The sequence below is a fragment of the Schistocerca serialis genome, chromosome 1, assembly GCF_023864345.2.
Source record: "Schistocerca serialis cubense isolate TAMUIC-IGC-003099 chromosome 1, iqSchSeri2.2, whole genome shotgun sequence".
NCBI lineage: Eukaryota > Metazoa > Arthropoda > Insecta > Orthoptera > Acrididae > Schistocerca > Schistocerca serialis.
In genome coordinates, this window is record NC_064638.1 from 287063143 (window position 1) to 287085154 (window position 22012).

At 42.4% G+C, this 22012-nt stretch overlaps 1 protein-coding gene across 1 annotated transcript in view; it reads right to left on the reverse strand.

The window, feature by feature from the left end:
• Positions 1-5515: 5515 nt before the first annotated feature.
• The window catches only part of LOC126457304 (uncharacterized), a 99853-nt gene continuing 83356 nt past the window's right edge, over positions 5516-22012 (reverse strand). The window contains exon 4 of the mRNA XM_050093492.1: positions 5516-5741. Within this exon, the coding sequence (XP_049949449.1) occupies positions 5652-5741 (90 nt within the window). The 3' untranslated portion in view covers positions 5516-5651. The remainder of the gene's footprint in view (positions 5742-22012) is intronic.

Genomic DNA, 22012 nt, shown 5'->3' on the forward strand with positions numbered 1-22012 from the left:
AAACTAAGTTAGTGAAATACAGTACAAATAGAGGCAAACCATGAAGCATCAATAATGTAGCGTAAGTACTCCACGAGGCCATTAATTGCTATGAAAGTAAACTATTTCCCTGTGATCTGAGCCCAATGTAAAGAGTATATGAGGAATGTTAGCTGACGAATTGATTTCAGTAGAATCAAGGTACTAAATAACCACACAGCAAGCCCCCTGTATCATAAATAAGTCCAAGTAAAGATCTTCAGAAGATTTGTAGTGTAATCTAGCGACCATTCAATACCCTAATTGAAGGCTAATCTAAAGAACAAGCAATGCAGTGATATTTAAAATTAATACTGACTATAACCAGAGTAAGACGTAGAAGTAGCAAAGCATGCTGTAATGAAAGAGGTTGAAATTTATATATGTGCCTATGTTTATTACGATAATTTTATTTACGTGCAGATTTTATTGCAAAAATGTCTCCTAAGACACTCCTCTTATGAAATCCATTTTCCTTGTGCCCGTTCCTTTTGATCCTGGTTCATTAACCCAGACCAAGGGTCGACTTGTAAAAGGCACGTGTGCTTCGAGGCAAAGCAGTGCTTATGAGAAATGAGACACGTAGCGTGATGAACTTCGCTAGCTTTGCTAATGTTTGTTATGGACCGGTTGCGTAAACCAGTGAACTGTCGGTAATTCCATTCATGCGAAAAATAGTAGACGCGCGTTACCCTATTTTTTTTTTAACAGAGAACGATTGCTGAGTACATGAAGCGAAGAGGGAGACCTATTGTTATCCAGTCTGCCCTCAAATATAAAAAAAAAAATTTGGCAAGCACAAAGGAAAGCACAAAAAAAAAATATTCAGCTTTAAATGCGTACTTGTTAAGTAGTAGATATGCTGCGTGGCAGTAGAAAATGATCTTGGGTGCACTAAAGAATAAATGCAACGAGTGTTGCGAAACCTGTAGTTATCATAATGAGGAGATGAGCCCTTAAAAGAAAGTTTGAAAGAGTAATTTTAGGTTCACTAGTGAAAGTAAACCTTGAGATATAAAGAGTCCATTCATAAAGCAGTTGTTCACTGGACTTAATAAAAGGAGTGACCATTAATTGTAAATATTAGCTCGTAAGTGATCTTTTGTAAATAGTAGAATATAAGTCTTTCTGTACCAATGGAGGAAACCTGCAAAAATTGATTGTTTTGTAAATGAACTCTATCGGCGAAGGAACTAAGCACGAATGCTGTGTGAAGATGCACACTAAAGTGCGACGTGCATAATAAAAATAACTGTTCACTGTATATTAGTGGTAGTGTTGTACTGCAAGTGTAAAAAGAAGTCAAGGCTACGACAACAGGTGCAACGCAAAGTTCAGTGTTGTTCTAAGTGCAGCGACAGCTAAAACATTCGTCGTCACTTACCTGTGAGCCTCTTAAACTGCTAACCGCTATGACTTCCATCGTACATACTGGAGGAAAGACATTTGTACACTTGTGTGACTACATTTCCATACGTAAATTAAACAATTTTCTTGAGTTGAAGTTAAGATGAGTGAGAAGTAGATTGTTAGATTTCTGAGGCCTTAAAGCCATTAATACCGGCACTCCTGAACACTGCTAAAATGAATTATAATCCTGTCTCTTGATGGACAAAGAAAATGAATGTGCACTATAGGAAGACCCTAAACTCCAGACCAGTCCCGATCCTTAACAAATGTATCCAATAGGTTGTAAGTTATACTAATAATTTTCCACTTCTTCTGTTTCATATTGTAAATAAAAACCCGGGAAGCCACTTGAATTCCTGGCACCACAGTGGAAAGGACAGATGTACTGCATGATGAACGCCATAGACAGCTAACACAGAAAGTGAAAGCATCACGAAGTGTAGTGCTACGTTATTAAACTGTAATTGAACCACAATGAGTCAACAGATGCTCGAACATTGTCCACTCTAGTTTAGTGAAAATAAGCACTCACTGTACTCATGTATTAGTTGTTAAGCTCAAGAGAAAGTAATTTCTGAATTATATCCCCTGAAGTGCGAAATGAACGTTCACTTATTGTTATAAGCAAATATGGACCAAACTTAAATATGCACATAAATGTTAATCTTGGTATTATGGGATGAAGTGACCGATGAACAAAGAATAAAAAACTTTATTTTGAAAAATGATAAATATCTGATATATGTTTATAAATGTAATTTCAATTTAAGTACATAGTACGCCAGTAACATTATGTAAATGTCACACCAAAAATCACGAATATCTCATGAGGACATGAGGATCGAGGTAATCCTTCGGCATTCCCTCTCTCCTCATGGGAGGCAATGTGATATTCGCTATTTTTGACTTCATTAAAACAGCAAATACGAGTAGTTAATACTTTCAGCCAGAAGGCAAATACTTGTTTGTAAATAATGATTAATGTATAATGAGGCGTCGCATGGCGACGGTGGAATTTTCTAAATAATGTAATTCGTCGTCTTTGGGCGGCAATATAAACAGAAAAATACGGATAGATATACGATCCCTCACTATTTTGTTCGCTGGAGAACAAATGAAGCCTTGAGCGCTAAAAAGACTTGTACTGTTTTTCTCAAATAAGACGGACACAGATTTGTGGCAGTCTGATCTAATTTTTACTAAATGTATAAAAACGTGTTATGTCTAAGTTTGAGTGAAGTGTAAAGAACTGTTATAACTTACCGTGACGACGCGCGAGCGACTCAAAGAAGACAATGGCTATATAAAAGAGCGCTCAATGGACATGATACGGACATAAAAATCTACCGTCATTGTAGTACTAAGCTTAAGGTACGATATATGTTTTAGTTATAATAAATATTTGTTCTGCGAATACTGAATCATTTAGCAGTGCTCATTCCTATTATCTCCTCAGTATTATTTTCAGTTTAATTATGCATTTTGCTAAGATTACAGACACCAAGATCAGCAGTCCAATGTGCGTGTTACATTGATGAAAAGAAAACTGTTTTATCGTCTTCTTGCATCAGCTTTAATATTGAATTTCCCTTTTGTGTGATGTTACAGTTGTTTTTGCGCCCTTAAGAACTTTCTGGTCCCTTAGGAAATTGTTTTGTCATAACAATAACTTCACAACCGGGTATGATGGTATCTACGATCATGAAGTAATTAGAAAGACGATAATGCGATTTCTTAATCCATGGCACGCTAGTTGTGACTGCCTCAAGCCACGCGAAACTGCAAGTAAAAACTAATCACATCTCATAATGCAATATTTTATGACAACGGTCAATCCATGATTCTTACGCCAATTGTGATTGATAAAACAGTAAGCTAAATCTTAATTTCCAACTTTCCATTGAATAACAACATCACTTTTATTTTGTAACATCACAACACACAGTCTACAGACGACTGAACAGACATGGTTTATTCGCCCGGAGACCAGAAAGGTGCATTCCACTGACCCCTGGTCACAGGAAAGCCCGTAAAGCCTGGTGTCAAGAACACAGTACATGGTCATTGGAACAGTGGACCTAGGTTATGTTCACGGACGAGTCCAGGTATAGTCTGAACAGTGATTCTCGCCGGGTTTTGATCTGGTGTGAACCAGGAACCAGATACCAACCCCTTAATGTCTTTGGAAGGGACCTGTATGGAGGTCGTGGATTGATGGTGTGGTGTGGGATTATGATTCGTGCACGTACACCCCTACGCATCTTTGACAGAGGAACTGTAAGAAGTCAGGTGTATCGGGACGTCATTTTGCACCAGTATGTCCGCCTTTTCAGGGGTGCAGTGGGTCCCACCTTCCTCCTGATGGATGATAATGTACGACCCCGCCGAGCTGCCATCATGGAGGAGTACCTTGAAACAGAAGATATCAGGTGAATGGAGTGGCCTGCCTGTTCTCCAGACCTAAACCCCATCGAGCAAGTCTGGGATGTTCTCAATCGACGTATCGCTGCCCGTCTTCAAACCCCTAGGACACTTCAGGAGCTCCGACAGGCACTGGTGCAAGTATGGGAGGCTATATCCCAGCAGCTGCTCGGCCACCTGATCCAGAGCATGCCCACCCGTTGGTGCGGCCTCTGTACGCGTGCATGGTGATCATATCCCATATTGATGTCGTGGTATATGTGCAGGAAACAGTGGCGTTTTGTAGCTGATGTGTTTCGGGACAGTTTTCTCAACTTATCACCAATACGGTGGACTTACAGATCTGTGCCATGTGTGTTCCCTGTATGCATATGCCACTAGCGCCAGTTTTGTGTAGTGCCACGTTGAGTGGCACCACATTCTACAATTATCTTTAATTTACGAGCATGAGTGTACTTCCTCTCCTGTGCCAAACTCTTCATCTCAGAGTAGTTGTTTTACTCAACATCCTCGATTATTAGTGGGCTGTTTTCTAATATCTGTCTTCTCCACATTTTTTACGCAGGTGCCATGGAAGCTACTTTCTAATACCTTGACACGTGTCGCATCACCTTATTTATCCCTTCTTGTCGTCAGTGTTTTCCAAGTGTTCCTTTCCTCAACGATTTCGTGGAGAACCTTAATATTTCTTGTCTTACGTCTACCTAATTTTCAACGTCTTTCTATAGTACCATTTCTCAAACGCTTCGATTCTGTTCTTCGCCTATTTTCCAACACTCCATAATGGATGCTGTTCTCCAAACAGACAATGTTTAAAAAAACTCTTCCTGAAAATAAGAACAGTGTTTGATAATAGTTCACGTCTTTTGGCCAAGAATTCGTTCTTTGCCTGCGCTAGTCGGCTTTTCAGGTACTTGTTTCGTCCTCATGTGCTATTTTGCTTCCAAGGTAACAGAATTCGTTCATTCCGGCTACTTCGCTATCTCCAGTTTTGATGTTAAGTTTATCGGTAATCTCATTTCTGTTGCTCCTCAATAATTTTTTGATTCCATTCAACAGGTTCTATGATTCCTCCAGACTTTCAATGATCCGTTGTGTCCTATTTTATATGTATCACTAATCAATCAAAGCTGACAGTAGGGAAAGAAATCTGATGCTTTGCTATAACAATCATGGCAGGAAGTTCTCAGGCACTTAGCTGTGTGCGGAGGATGTTTGAGACACTATCGTGCCATAACCCAGAGCAGCATTTTTACAGTTGGAATGGTGGGAAATGCTGTTCATATAATTTAACGATGGAAAAATTCTTGAAGAACAGCGCGAATGCTCACATCTGTTCTTCTCTGTGTAAAAACCTACGTGCTTGCTAGCAATCATATTCGAATTAGACCAGCATACCTCATCAGCTGTAAGAAAATATATGATTTTAGGTAGGATTACTACAAACATGAATAACAGAATTTGTCTATAGAGTGGAAAATGTAGTAGTTGCGCTACATTAAGAATTATGTTCACTTAACATATCACTAATACTTTATTTACATGTCAATGGTTGTGTATCAGAATATATACAATAAAAATGTGTTATACACAAAAAAACTTGCAATAAATAAATAGGAAACGAACATTCAACACAAAACACTTACAATGAGGCTATAACCAGGAATGCAATGCAAGATTAATTTATTTATCAAGGGAGTAATCTTAAAACATTCTCATTGAAAGAGTATCTTTTGTCTTTCTTCCAACAATGAAAGTTGACGTTAATTTAGCAGTCTTGTTCACGGATCGGCTGACATCTCCTACGGCCAAAAAATCTTGACTTCGACCTTGTAGCATATGATCTTGTGTTGCACTTCATTATACATCTCCCAAACCAGGCTACCTTCCACCTGAAAATAAATCAAAACTTAGCATCGTACTTACTGCGTTGATACATGTATTTGTAATACTTCCTAACTGCCATACAAATATGCATTGAGTGAACAGCATGCAGAATCAAATGTTCTGTAAGTTAAGCTCTTAAAGTGCTGACAACAGTCACAAAAGAAGGTTTACTTTATGCTGTAGGGATTGCATCTGTCTTGTATTTTCCTTTACATACTAAATTAAAGCTACCAGCTGTTTGTATATTTGGGCTAATGTCAGGAACTACTGTACGGACTCTGATGCAGTTTTCACAAATAGGTTCACAAAGAAGATCTGTGTATACAGTTTATAACTACACTACTGGCCATTAAAAATGGCTAAACCAAGAAGAAATGCGGATGATAAACGGGTATTCACTGGACGAATATATTATACTAGAACTGACATGTGATTACATTTTCACGCAATTTGGGTGCACAGATCCTGAGAAATCAGTGCCCAGAACAACCACCTCTGACCGTAATAACGGCCTTCGTGCGCCTGGGTATTGACTCAAACAGAGCTTGGATGGCGTGTACAGGTACAGCTGCCCATGAAGCTTCAACACGATAACACAGTTCATCAAGAGTAGTGACTGGCGTATTGTGACGAGCCAGTTGCTCGGCCTCCATTGACGAGACGTTTTAAATTGGTGAGAGATCTGGAGAATGTGCTGGCCAGGGCAGCAGTCGAACATTTTCTGTATCCAGAAAGGTTCGTACAGGACCTGCAACATGCGGTCGTGCATTATCCCGCTGAAATGTAGGGTTTCGCAGGGATCGAATGAAGGGTAAAGCCATGGGTCGCAACACATCTGAAATGTAACGTCCACTGTTCAAAGTGCCGTCAATGCGAACAAGAGGTGACCGAGACGTGTAACCAATGGCACCCCATACCATCACGCCGAGTCATACGCCAGTAGGGCGATGACGAATACACGCTTCCAATGTGCGTTCACTGCGATGTCGCCAAACACGGATGCGACCGTCATGATGCTGTAAACAGAACCTGGATTCATCCGAAAAAACGACGTTTTGCCATTTGTGCACCCAGGTTCGTCGTTGAGTACACCATCGCAGGCGCTCCTGTCTGTGATGCAGCGCCAATGGTAACCGCAGCCATGGTCTCCGAGCTGATAGTCCATGCTGCTGCAAACGTCGTCGAACTATTCGTGCAGATGGTTGTTGTCTTGCAAACGACCCCATCTGTTGACTCAGGGATCGAGACGTGGCTGTACGATCCGTTACAGCCATGCGGATAAGATGCCTGTCACCCCAACTGCTAGTGATACGAGGCCGTTGGGATCCAGCACGGCGTTCCGAATTACCCTCCTGAACCCACCGATTCCATATTCTGGTAGCAGTCATTGGGTTTCGACCAACGCGAGCAGCAATGTCGAGATACGATAAACCGCAACTGCGGTAGGCTACAATCCGACCTTTATCAAAGTCGGAAACGTGATGGTACGCGTTTCTCCTCCTTACACGAGGCATCACAACAACGCTTCACCAGGCAACGCCGGTCAACTGCCGTTTGTGTATGAGAAATCGGTTGGAAACTTTCCTCATGTCAACACGTTGTAGGTGCCGCCACCGGCGCCAACCTTGTGTGAATGCTCTGAAAAGCTAATCATTTGCATATCACAGCATCTTCTTCCTGTGGGTTAAATTTCGCGTCTGTAGCACGTCATCTTCGTGGTGTAGCAATTTTAATGGCCAGTAGTGTATCTCTGTTTTTGAATACGCATGCCTATTCCAGTCTGTATGGCGCTTCACTGTATACTGTCATATCGATTAGGTACAGTAAGGTTTTCAGCTACACACATTAGTAAAATGTCTTTATCAGCATCAGTATGTAATAACAAATCTGCACCATCTGCACTTTTCACAGTTAATGTATTCATCACAACATGAACTTCCTGAGTACGAGTAGGTAATTTCAGCAGAATTTTTCTCCTAGCTTTGTAAATGGATTTACTTAAGCTGTTGGCATTTAATGGCTATTTCTTCTCTTTTCGGTTGGTACTAGAGGCTAACGCGAGGGGCGTGGGTTCTGCGTCCAAAGCTACAAGCATCACAGTACCACTGGGGGGTGGCGATTTTGCAGTGCCTCTGGCGTGTTAAAAAAAACTGCCGCGCATCACATTTTTTTTTTTTCAGAGTAACTGCTTTCCTTAAGTTTTACTTAAATGATGCGCAGCAGCAGCAGCAGAACAAAAAAGAAAGATAAATGTGCTGCAGCAACGTAATGCACAAGCGGTAGCTCGACAAAAGCAGCTATCAAGGAGCTTGTTTGATTAGGTTTTTGCATATTCCCTACATTCATCCAAAATTGGTCTCTCAGTTTTCCATCTTTTCCTCTTTGTACGCTATAACTGTACAAAAATTATTTCTATAACGAATTCGTTCTCATTTTACAGGTTCCGTCCCACTAACAGTCTTGCACTTATAGTAGTTTCTTCTTCTTCAACTTTACCATCACCCTTATTCAGTATTTCTACGGGGTCAGCACCTTTGGATCTGGCAATGTCAGTAATACGGGGTGGCCTCTGGCTGTCGCTATCTCTTCCTCCTCTGCCCACCTTTTGTCCCTCATCTGTCTGCGTCCAGTGTTATCACATGTGAAAGTAGAGAACATTTTCGAAGCGTTTTCGAATCCTGTAACAGAGGAGGGATATGGATACCAGCCCGGTATTCACCTACTCGGATGTGGGGAACCACCTAAAAACCACATCCAGCTTAGCCAGCACACCGGCCCTCGTCTGTGCGGGCTATGCGGGCGAGTGGGCTTACCTCAGTTGAAGACAGGGAAATTTGTGTAGAAGGTTGTGATTATGTTTCGTTCATTCTTATTTAATATTGTACATCTCGAATCAAATCAGTGACGCATGTATTCCTTGCACTCCACAAGATAAAAATTTATGATCTACGAAGGCGCGCTGAAAATTAATGCCCCCGAATTTTTAGTGTTAAATTTCTTGAAGCTTATTTTTTTTTAAAAAAAAAAAGACGTTAGTAAGATAATCTTTACTCTCCATTTCAAAATATTTATTTCTCAACGAGGTCACGCTAGTGACGAATCCATTTCTCCAAACTAGAGACCTGTTTGTGGATACCGTCACTGTGGAATGTTTGAGTTCGTTACAGAGCCACAACCTTACCTGTGCTAGTATCGCTTCGTCACTGTCAAAGTAAATTAAGGTTGGTAGATTAGGTCTTTGAACATCCCACACTGTCGCGTCTCGACACAGCCTCACTATACAAAGAATGAAGAAAGTGCGAACTGCGTAACGCAATCGGGACGTTAACGACAATGGGTTAGTTATAAATTGCTGTCAACCTTTATATTGGAGATGAGAGGGAGAGAATCTCCTTGGTTTGAAGCAAATAAGTTCCCTGAAAATAGGTTACAGAATTGCAATAGGCAGAAAATATTGGTTAGTTTCTATCAAGTTTATTCTCACCTATACTTATGCGAGGTGTTGGACCATAAACCCCTTAGTAAGATTCAGTGTATTTATTTGGACTTGCTACTTCAAAGCTAATTGCCAGTACATATAAGAAACAAGTACAAAGCAATCACTTGTTCTTGGTTAGCCCAGAAGTCTCTCTAAGTAATTGAGACAAAGACTGACAGCCTCTGTTCAACTCTATTCCAATGAAACTCTAAAAATCCTACTTGACCTGCAGTTCCTTAGTGTCCACCAGAGTCTATTACCGTCTTCTCGTAGTTGAAGTCTTTATCAGCTGTACTGGCTGCTATGGGCCTACTCGGACCCACTGGCGTCTCGCTGCGGAATCTCCAAACTGCCGGCACTGGCTCTGAATCTGCATCTGAATCTCTGCTTCTAGCTATTCCGCTGCCCGACCTTTTATTTCGTTTCTCATGTACTTGGGTGCACACGAGTTAATTTGTTTCACACGACCCTTTCATTTCTAAGTGATCGGATTGCACAAGAATGCCTATGGTTCCACACGACACTATCGTTTCTAATTGGTCGGCTTGCGCAAGAATGCCTTCGGTTCCACACGACACCTTCGTTTCTAGTTGCACACAAGTTAATTTGGTTGCACACGAGTCTTTTCCACACGTGACTGACACTCTCTCTTGCTGTATTATCGCCCTGGTGATTGCGTCTTCCATTGCGCAAGTTTGATTCAAGCTGCTTCCTCTGACAGGAAGTCAAACACTAAGTTGTTTGATCAACAAGCCATACTTGGCAGCCTCCGCCGCTTATCTTGTTCCTACGTCCTGGTGGACTATTTCTTAATGTCGGCTGGCTGTTTGCCTATGGAGCCTGGACTCTTATTATGGTCTCAAAAGCAAGAATAAAAATTAAAATTTTCTACGGTCACAACAACACATTCTTCCAAAATTGCTCTCTCAGAATTCCAACTTTTCCTTTACATTTTTGGAGAAGGTGAAAATCGGATGGGGCCACATCGAGAATGTACAGAGGATGATCGATAACAGTGAATACAAGGCGTGGGAATGCTGCAGATGTCACAACGCTCCTGTGTGTCCTGGCATTATAATACTGAAGGAAAGGGTGCTCCATGTGTGGACTAAGTCTTTGAATTCGAAACTCGATCACAGCACATTGTTTCTCGTGCACCGACATAGTTAGACGCTACAATTCGGAGCCCTCTAGCAGCAGGAAGGTGCAAATATATAGACACGAATACAGATTTAGAATATTAATAACGTTTGTTTCACTCAAAAGCCTTGAGAGTTATCACATAAAAAAACTGGAGGCATTGCTTTTCTGCACGTCCTCGTAGTAAGGAGCTGTTACTGTTTTTATACTGTTGATGAAGGTGAAGAGCCCATTTCTCTTCAATAAGACCTTTAGGCCGATTGGGTTAACTTTCTGACAGATGGATCATCGTTAACACTACCAAAAGGTTAACGAGAAATCACGCACATGCTACTTGTATAGCGCACAGCTTGAGAATATTAGCGTGTGGTTGCTATAGCTTTCGTAGACACGAAGAGGGGACAAAGTCAACTGTGAGCATCGGTAGGTGAGGACAATGCGTGAATGGCAGCACTTATGCAAACAGTTCTATTGCGTGCGGGACACCTTGTTTACGAATACATGCACACCTGATCAGCAATTTGACGTCACGCAGTTAGCTGCTGCAGGTGTCCGCTGAACAGTCCCGAAAATCATGTTTTGGAACTGATAAAGCTTGATGGCGTGTCTGAGATACAGTCTCGCGAAAGTGACGCAGGCTTTCTCGGTGTTAACAGACGCAAAAGGGCGACAGGTTTCGGGAGTGTTACTTAGAACACACTCTGTTTGCATTACACTGTCTTTCTATCGCCATTGTCACAAACAAAAGCACTACGTCGCCAGTCGTGTTATGCCTTCCTCTTCCACCGCCGGTACCAAAACATAAACATACTGTTGGGAATTATACAGTGCGACATCTGCCGACTGTTTTCTCAGAAATTCAAGTCTGGTTCGTAGCTCATGTTTCTGGAACAACGTCAAGGCAGAAATTCTGCGATACGTTAGTGTTGGTTGGTTGGTTGGTTGTGGGGAAGGAGACCAGACAGCGTGGTCATCGGTCTCATCGGATTAGGGAAGGATGGGGAAGGAAGTCGGCCGTGCCCTTTCAGAGGAACCATCCCGGCATTTGCCTGGAGTGATTTAGGGAAATCACGGAAAACCTAAATCAGGATGGCCGGACGCGGGATTGAACCGTCGTCCTCCCGAATGCGAGTCCAGTGTCTAACCACTGCGCCACCTCGCTCGGTACGTTAGTGTTGATCACGGTCTCTCTCCGTGGCAACTGGGGCTTCAAGTTTGACGACATTTTGGATGTCAAGTACCAAAAGCTTTCGATTAAAGTATAAAAAAAAAATTCTGACTGAAGACCACATGTGTAAAAATAACAGAAAGCGAAAAATTGTCGACAGACAGTATCACGAACAGTATAAGGGGCGTTCAAAAAGAAACGAGCCGGAGTCATAATTACAGAAACCAGTACCTGTATGTTACAAGTATTGACCCTGACTGTTGAGACACTTGTCCCACTGTGACACAAGGCGGTGAACGGCTGTCTCATAAAATTCCCGGGGCTGCGATGTTAGCCAGTTACGCACGTACAGCTGGACGTCATCGTCCACACGAGTGCACGAAAGGTTATGCTGAGGTACTTCTTTGACCAAGATGGTCCCCTTCTGATTCACTTCCTGCAGCACGGGACAACAGTGAATGGTTCAAATGGTTCAAATGGCTCTGAGCACTATGGGACTTAACTTCTAAGGTCATCAGTCCCCTAGAACTTAGAACTACTTAAACCTAACTAACCTAAGGACATCACACACATCCATGCCCGAGGCAGGATTCGAACCTGCGACCGTAGCGGTCGCGCGGTTCCAGACTGTAGCGCCTTTAACCGCTTGGCCACCCCGGCCGGCTCGCAACAACAGTGAATACCCAGCGTTACTCGCAAACGTTGACCACACTTCGCCAAGCGATCAAGTCAAAACGACCAGGCAATCTCACCTCTGGGGTCATTCTGCTCCACGACATTGGAAAGTCTCATAGGGCCAACACAGTCGCGGCACTCCGTAATAATTCAAATGGGAGGTTCTCGGCCACCCCCCCCCCCCCCCCCAATTCAGTCCGGACCTCTCTCCCTATGATTTCGCCGTTTTTGGTCCCATTAAAAAGGCTCTGAGTGGCAAACTATTCACTTCGGACGACAACGTCCAGCTGTACGTGCGGAAATGGTTAACATCGCAGCCCCGGGAATTTTATGAGACAGCCATTCACCGCCTTGTATCACAGTGAGACAAGTGTCTCAACAGCCAGGGTCAATACTTCTAACATACGGGAACTGGTTTCTGTAATTATGCCTCCGGCTCGTTTCTTTTTGAACGCCCCTTATATTTAACAATGATACATTTTATCTTCATTGATTATACAAATTCAGATACAGAAATTTCAGATTGTAAATTTACTTAATACTTTCGGCTCCGTAGCCGAGGTCCCTATGACATACTAATGCGTTGTTCGAGAGTCTGGAAGAATCTTATCGTGTCTTATTGATGGAAGGAAATTTCATCAGAAAGATGTTGCTGGTACGGAGATAAGAAGTTGCAGCATGGAGTTTCTGATCAACAGGTCGTGTGCAGTGACCAAGCTCTCCGTAGTGCAAAAAAAAAGTAATCACATATAATTCCCTCAGTGTTTCACTGATTCAAACTTTCCGACACTTCCCCTCAGATTAGCGAATTTGTTTCCTCTCTGTATCTGACCATCAAAGCGTCTGGGAGTAAGAATCTGTAGTTATCCAAACTGCAAATACGTAGACTGCTGGTTCTTTTCAAGGTCTAGGTTTCGCGTGAAAGAACATATCATCCCATCCAGCTAAGTTATTGTGATTCTGGCCGGCCGAAGTGGCCGTGCGGTTAAAGGCGCTGCAGTCTGGAACCGCAAGATCGCTACGGTCGCAGGTTCGAATCCTGCCTCGGGCATGGATGTTTGTGATGTCCTTAGATTAGTTAGGTTTAACTAGTTCTAAGTTCTAGGGGACTAATGACCTCAGCAGTTGAGTCCCATAGTGCTCAGAGCCATTTGCACCATTTTTTATTGTGATTCTGTCCTCACTGCTTTTAACATTTGTTGTCATTATTATTATTACTACTATTAGTAGTAGTAGTAATATTCTGACACATTGATTAATTCAACAGATGATTATTAGAACTGTGGTAATTTTTCTTACGTCTGTTATCAACACATTTCTTATTACACAGGCAGCGACGGAAAACTGTTTTAATGAAATTGATTTTCTTGGGTTTTGTAGAGTGTTGAACTTTAACACAATAACAAAAAATCAGTATAACTCATCAGTATTCAAAAAATGCATTTTCAGTGATTTTAATGTCATAAATTTCATTTATTAATATAGTAATATGAAGCTGAAATTTCGGTGGTAGTGGTTGCACAATTATAAATTGGTATCTGCTGCGATAAGCCCTTGGTCTCTACTGGTATTTACGATGAGTTTATGATTAATAAACGTGAAATAAAAATTACAGGTTTCGTAAAGAGTATAGTTTTCGCACTTTAGAAACGTTCTGTCCCTACTGAGACAGAGGGAGGTGATGCTAATTAGTTTTAAATCAGTTGCAAAGTGATAAAGCTACAACATATTGAATGTTTTAGACTCCTAAGCACTTCGCCGGCGTCGTAGGGTGAAGTGGTTGTCAGGGAGTGCGTTGTGAGGCCACGTCACACTCTACACGGTATCAGCGACACAGATAATACGTAAACAATTGGAAAACAGGTACCAATGCTGGTAGGTGTTAAAAGGCTTAACTCACTGTGCAGTGGGATACGTTATTTTTTGGTGAAAAATAATGGGGAGGGACAAAGCCCCGCTTACTGAAACGATACTAGATTAGACAACGCGGAGAAGATCAGAAATGTTTGTTCGGGCTGCTGTTTTTAATCCTGTATACTGACAAGCTTCGAGAAGATCATCGGTGATTGTGATAAGAAGAGCAAAATTCGTTAGTGTGTTAACGAGATGTATGAGACTACTTTTAAAGGCAATGTGAAATATTTTAGTATTGTCACAGAAAAGAGGCTTCAGAGTTTTGGTGATAGCTTGTTTGATATGGTGGAGCAAAACCATTTGAATGTCATGTGTGCCATAGTAGACTACATGGTTTGGGACGTTGTTTGGTTTGTGGGGCGCTCGACTGCGCGGTCATCAGCGCCCGTACAAAGTCCCCATTATTACGCAGTCCAATGTTTAACTCAATCCAATCTAGCAACTGTCACGAATGATGATGATGATGAAATGTTGAGGGCAAGACAAACACCCAGTCCCCGGGCAAAGAAAATCCCCAACGCGGCCGGGAATCGAACCCGGGACCCCGTGATCCAGAGGCAGCAACACTAGCCACTTTTTTGTTTTTTTTTCTTTTTTCTTTCTTTTTTAAAAATCTTATTTTGTTCGATATTGTCCGTTGCATTTGTTCCTGGCGGTCAAGTTCGCTGTTGATCCTTTCACTCAGTTTTTTGTATTACAAAGGGCAGCTAACCCTATGACCGGACACGCTGAGCTACCGTGCCGGCACCACTAGACCACGAGCTGCGGACTTCATTGTTTGTGAACCGAGAAAATGACTATGCATCAACGCCGGCAGACTTACTGCTCCGTGAGAAAACGATTTTCGTAAATGCTACAAGTATTTCATTCATTAATGTTCAGACAATGGACAGTGCAGGGGAAATGAATAATGCCGCCACAAATCTGATTCTTTAATAAATCGAACTCTCATGTGTAAAACAGCATGAAACGTCTGATTAATTTCCAAATGCGTTAATGTGTTAAAAGGTAAGGATGTAAAATTTTTGTGGCTGAAGATGCAAAGCCCTAATTATGTTAGTTTTCTTAACGTCGGATTTTATAAGAAGTGTGTCGAATAGGGATGAGACTGGCAACACTGCGAGTGATCTGTTAACTCTGAGTTGTTCTACTTGTGTAGATCAGTGTGTTCATCCCTTACAGATGCTCGGTCCGAGTTTCAGCTCCGTAGAACCGTCACGTGATTTTTGAGAGCGCTGTCAGCGAAGCTGTATTTTTGTTGTGTGTTATGGAAATGGAACAGGGGAATGTAGAGCAACTTCATGCTGCCAGGTTCTGTGTTGAACTTGGTGTCTCTGTGAAAACCTTTGAAAAGTTAAAACAGAGCTCTGGGGAAATTCCTTATCAAGAGCACAAATTTTTCGGTGGCACAAATAACTTTTGAAAGGTCGCGAACACGTTGGAGATGACCTTCAACTTCAAAAACCGACGAAAACGTCGAATGTACGCGTGGTCTTGTGAGATTGTTCCTTCAGGCCAAACTGTCTAACAAGAGTTTTAGAAAGGTGTCCTTGAAAGGCTCAGAAAAAGCGTGCATCGAGTGAAACCGGGAGACCGGACATTGCAGACAAATGCATCACGACAACACCCCATGTCGCACGGTCATTTCCATCAAGGAATTTTTGACCTCAAAAGGCATTCCTGTTGTTGCACAGCCTGATTTAAGTCCATGTGACTTTCTCCTCTTCCCAAAATTGAAAAATGTCTTAAAAGCACATCATTTTGCGTCTCTGGAGGTCATTCAAAACAAATATGACCGGCATGTTGAAGGCACTACTATTGAAACTTCTCACGCTGCTACCACGAGTGGGAACGACGACTCGCCTGTGTATAGCTTCCGAAGGCAATTACTCCGAAGGGAACAATATTGTTATCCGAAAAAAAATAAAAACTTTGGAAGATAAAAAATCAGTCCCATTATTTTTCTCACACACCTCGTAGTGTGTGTAATTTGCAGTCCGTTTGAAGAAAAGCTAGTTTTCCACGCATTTCAATTTTTATGAAGATGTAATTCCTGAACTATGTCTTGTAGAATGATATAATTTTGCAGGTACATTCAGTGGTACAGCTAGATACTGCCTGGAAAATGTGTTGCGAATAAAAATGGTAGTAAAGAAGTAACAAATTAAAACGCCTTGCCTGACGCTAAGTTTTAGTGTATGAACAGCGAAAATGTGACATGCTATAAATTTTTTTCCTGTAATTATTTTGTGGTGAGTGTCAGCGAAAAAATTTAGAAAAGGTTTTAAATTATGTTTAAAGTTTGTTGGAAGCCGTAAGTGCTCTAATTTGCTAATACAATATGAATATAGTTAGTGTGATTTGGGCACTGCGAGCTATGCTCTCTCTAGATAGACACACAGTTTCTAACGTTAATACCTGTCTTATTGTGGCGAACTTTTAACGTAACATTATGTCTCATAATGAAAAGCTCATGTTAGCATTCTAAATTAACCGAATAGTTATATGAAATAGAGAAAATCAAATTTTTGTTGCCCCTGGAACCCGTTACATGGGCAACTTTCAAATGGAACTGGGTGACCGGGTCATCGTTTCAGCCGTTTATTGATATATACCATAACAAGGTAAAAGATTTAATGATACTTATTCAGAAATGATTAAAATTTCCACAGCAGGAACACGATGCACCTGCAATTTTTTGAAACCGAAGTTTCTTTATGAACGCTTTAGCTGTTAATGTTTCTAATGCAACTAGTTCAGCGCCCGTTGCCTCGCTCTCATAGACTGTATGACATGTAAATATTTTTTGTTTTTATTTAATCGATTTTTTTATAAAAACCTTCATCCTCCGTTTCACCCCCATAGGGCTTGAATGTCTAAAAACAGTGAAATACTTATTTTTTAAATTTCTAACTGAGAAGCCAAATTTAAATTTTCATAGATTTATCTTTAAAAATGGTTTCATAATAAATTATTGTCATTAAAAAATCTCATCCCCTATTTCATCCCCTTAGGGGCTCAATTTCCAAAAAACACTGAATCTAATACCTTTCTACTTGTAACCAAGAAGTCAAATGCCAATGTTCATAGACGTAGCTTTAAAAGAATTTTAGTAGTTCTTTAACAATGATACTTTCCAAAAAAAGCTTTTACCCAGTATTTCATCCCCTGTAGGGTGAAATTTCAAAAATGCTGAAATATCTATGTCTTTATTTCTGGTGGAGAAACCAAATATTCATTTTCGTAGGTCTAGCTTCAAAATTGACTTAATAGCGACATTTTTTTTAAAAAAAAACCTTTACTCCCTATTTTATACCGTTAGGTTCGGAATTTCGAAAAGTCCCTTTCTAAATGACGCCTATATGGGTTCCACATCCACACCTTCTGTAAAGGCAGTGCCGGCCGGTGTGGCCGTGCGGTTAAAGGCGCTTCAGTCTGGAACCGCGTGACCGCTACGGTCGCAGGTTCGAATCCTGCCTCGGGCATGGATGTGTGTGATGTCCTTAGGTTTAATTAGTTCTAAGTTCTAGGCGACTGATGACCTCAGAAGTTAAGTCGCATAGTGCTCAGAGCCATTTGAACCATTTTTGTAGAGGCAGTGGAAGATCTGCTGGCAGTAGTATTGGCCGCTGCACTAGAAACTGAAGAGACCCCAGATGGAATAGAGAGTATGTACCAGAACATACTTCGTAGGTGCTATGTCGGCAATAACCTTGGTAGTCGCCACATCAAGCCGATGTTATAGGCATCAGTACTGTTCTGTAAGTACAGTATACTGGGTTCTTTTTTGTTTCGGGATAATGTAAACTCGTAGTGTTTAAGTGCTAAATGGTTCAAATGGCTCTGAGAACCATGGGACTTAACATCTGAGGTCATCAGTCCCCTAGATTTAGAACTACTTAAACCTGACTAACCTAAGGACATCACACACATCCATGCCCGAGGCAGGATTCGAACCTGCGACCGTCGCAGCAGCGCGGTTCCGGACTGAAGCGCCTAGAACCTCTCGGCCACAACGGCGGGCTTTAAGTGTTAACACTAAAAAAAAATGTGATAAGGTGCTAAAGCAGGGTCGGCCAGAAATTCTGCACGCGTGCGGTGCTCCTGCACATGTGCAACTTCCGGGTCACAGCGTGCACGCCGCAGCCGTCAGCGTTCATGTAGTGCACGTTTCTACCCACAGATGTCGCTTTATCCACTTGCTGGGATACTCTGAACCGGCGCCTTCTAGTGCTCTTTCCACAGCTTGCAAGCCAACCATGGGAGAGTATTTCGCGTATTAAACATTTAAAATACTGTCACAGTCTTCTCATTGAGACGTCTACTTTTATGTTAACAGTTTAACCCAGTGAGACAAGTAATACGGTTAACAACCGTAGGTTTTTATTAAGGAAGCTTGACTGACAGCACGTAAATACGAGTAATGTTTTTGAATTAGTATTTAAGAAAGAGAGCACTTAGCGACTTCCAACGAACCTTATTCATGATTTCAAATAACATTAAACTAATGCAAGGTTTCCTATAACTAATTCTTGGTGCCCTCAGTTACACCCACATAATTTCTTTCTCACTGACCTCTGAAGAGAATGATAACTGCAGACCTCTCGATGATCACCTGTTATTTCAATACCATTATTGCTATATCTTTCATCAGTTACGTCTGAAATCTGCTAATAACCGACAATTAGATGAATCTTATGTTTTATCGACTTCAGCTGAGCGTAGCCCTTCACACATTAAAAAAAAAAAACCTAAATGTAAGTATACATTGGAACAATCGGTTTAATGACTAACTTTCCTGATAATAATGTAACATGGAGCAGAATGAGGCAATAATGCACAGTTAGTAAACAATAATTTTTAATATGAAAGGAATAAATCCAGACACGTTTATCACTGGTCATGAGAAGTGATAATCGAGTTGGTGCGTCTCATTCATTTTCTGAAGGACATTCAATTTTGCTTGCCGTTCTTCACTGTTGAGTACACTACACTCATCTTTGTGATGTGTATTGTAGTGTCTTTCAATTGAAAACTTACACTGGCCGCCTATAATTCGGCGGCACAGCAAACATAGTGAGTATTCACCAACGGCTACAAAAAAGAATTGTAAATCCCAGGCATGTTTAAACGACTGAGAACATACATCTCCCGTCCTTTGCTTTTTCACAGTACCTGTCATTTCTCAGTACTTCTCTGTTAAGGTTACGGTTGCCAGCGGTAACGAGACTGGGTATGTTGCGCTCTTGCTTGTACCACATACACAGGGAAGTGGAGCCGCCGCCGTTCATTTAGGACACACGTCTAATAACAGATGTCACTGTCGCTCGCTGTCGCACACTTGCGCACATGTGCAGCACTTTCGCACGTCTGCACACTGTGCAGCGTTTGGCCGGCCCTGTACTGAAGGGATGTTTCGTTATATTTCCTTTCAAATTGTTACCTAATAATTGTACTGCGTCACACCTAATTCATTTCCTCAAGCAGAAGGGGATGAGTCAAACCTCTGTCGTAGAACGGAAACAGTACATTTCCGAACTTGGGTTCCTGTTCAGAATATTGTGTACTCACTCCAGTCTACAAGTTCTAGAAGCTTGTAACGGGAATTTCCGAATACCCTGTATACCCCCCCCCCCCTCCAGTACACCTCTTGCAATATGCTGATGACACCGCATTCCTCGCCCTCGCTCCTACCCTCCAATGGTCCCAACGCCTTCTCCAGAATCACCTTGACCTTTTTGCTGCATGGTGTAACCAATGGCTCCTGAAACTCAATCCTTCCAAGACCCAGGCAATCATCGTAGGTCGTACCACTCGCTCCTTCCGGCTCCTGGATTTCTCCCTTACTGTCTGTGCACATCCTGTCCGCCTCACCCCCACCCTCACCTACCTTGGCCTCACCATTGACCGTCACCTCACCTGGATACCTCATCTCCGCTCCATCCAATCCAAAGCCCACAACCGCCTCCGACTCCTCAAACTCCTCTCTGGCCGGACATGGGGGTTGCACCCCTCTACCATCCTCCACACCTACAAATCCTTCATCCGTCCCATCCTCTGTTATGCCAGTCCTGCCTGGATATCTGCCTCCCCCAAATTCTATCAGTCCCTCCAGATCCTTGAGCGTCATGCACTCCGCCTCGCCTTCCGTATCCGCCTCCCGTCCCCCACGCGGATCCCCTATGATCTCATTCCTTTCCCCCATCTGCTCCTATTCCTCGAACATATCCACATCCTCTACACCTCCCGCCGTCTTGAACCCCCTCACCCCCTGGTTGCTCCTCCTCTCCCGTCCCCGCCCCCTGCCACGTCTTCACCGTTGTGTCCCCCCTACCCTCCATCTCTACACCCTCCATCTCCTTTCCCTAGGTGGCTTCCGTCAACTCCCCCTCCCGGATGATGCCCTCTCTCCCTCCATTTATCCTTCCTATCAACTCTGATGCTCAATCCCCCTCCTTTCCTCTGTCCTTTCCCTGGGCTCCCTCTCCCCCCCCCCCCCTTCCGTCCTGTTTTTCTCCCCACTAAACCTATCCCCACCTCCCTTCTCCCCCCAGTCCTTTTGTATTCCCCTCCTCTGCCTACCCCACTCCCTGTCGTGTCTGCCCCCCACCCCTCTTATGGGTCCTCATCCTCCTTCAGCTCCTTTCCCGGCTCCCCCCTTTGCTTTTACTCTCCTTTCCCCCCCTTTTTTTCCCATCTTCTGTCCAGTTTCCCCCCACCTGCTCTCGACTGTGGTGTCACATTTGCCAACTTTTTAGTGCAGTGTTCCAGTGACTATTCAGTGTTGTTTGTCTTTCTCGTGTTGCGAACAGAAACCATGCTGTCGCTCGGTGTGAATTTTATGTCCTTTGCGAACAGAATCCAGACTGTCGCCGTGTTTTTTTTAATTGTCTATTGTTTTCCCTGTCTGCTTCGTATGTATTTTTATTAGCGTCATCATCCCTGTGTTGTTGTTTTAAGTTCCACGATTTCTTTTCGCCTTGTTACTCTCTAAGTCTCCGATTTTATCGCCTGTTTTTTATTATTTGTTCTCTTGATCTTTGTCACAAAATCTGTCGGCTGAAGAGCGGCGTACTAAGCTGCTGCCAGCCCGCCCCCTTCGGGGGCAATTGAAATTCAATAAATGAAAAAAAAAGGTACCCTGTATATATTCAACTAAACTGCTTTCGTTGTAGTGTATTCCCTTATTACGGAAATGCACATTCACTGTGCTCATAGTGAACGACCTTATACTTATCTACTTAGTCTTACTAAACAACCAGTTCTAGAACGAAGGTTACATTTCGAAAGTAGGTGCGTAATGCGTTTATCCTAAAGCGCCAAGTTATCTGTATATCTCGATAACAAGTGTCTTCAAGAGGTCGATTCTGTGTGATCCTTCTTATCACTTTGTCTCACAAAGCGATTAAAGTGCCTGAGATTTCTGTGACCACCGCCTTGCAATGGACTATTTCTCAACTTATTGATAAAACTTCCTTCAAAGATGTCAGTTCCGGGAAGTATTCGTTGATATCCGATCATCCTTGCAGGCAATCATAAGGCCTGGTTGCAGTGAGACCTCAATATTGTGATCCTTCGCGTTGGTCAGCATCATTCAAACATTGACTGATGAGTGCAGTCATGAAAACTGCACTCGGGAGCTTGGGGTGCCACATTTTTGCCCACATATGCCTTTGGTTCCAGCACTTCGTCACATTTACGCAGTTCCATAATTTGTTACTGAATCATTGCATGTACTTAAACAAATGTTTTTAATCATCAGATGTACCATTTATCTAAAAAGATGCTGGGTGTGCAGTACGCACACCAAACGACAAATGAAGATTCGGGACTGATTGTATCAACAAGTGGGGAGAAATTACTCTGACGTTCAGAGGGTCCAGTTCTCGGATCACTACTAT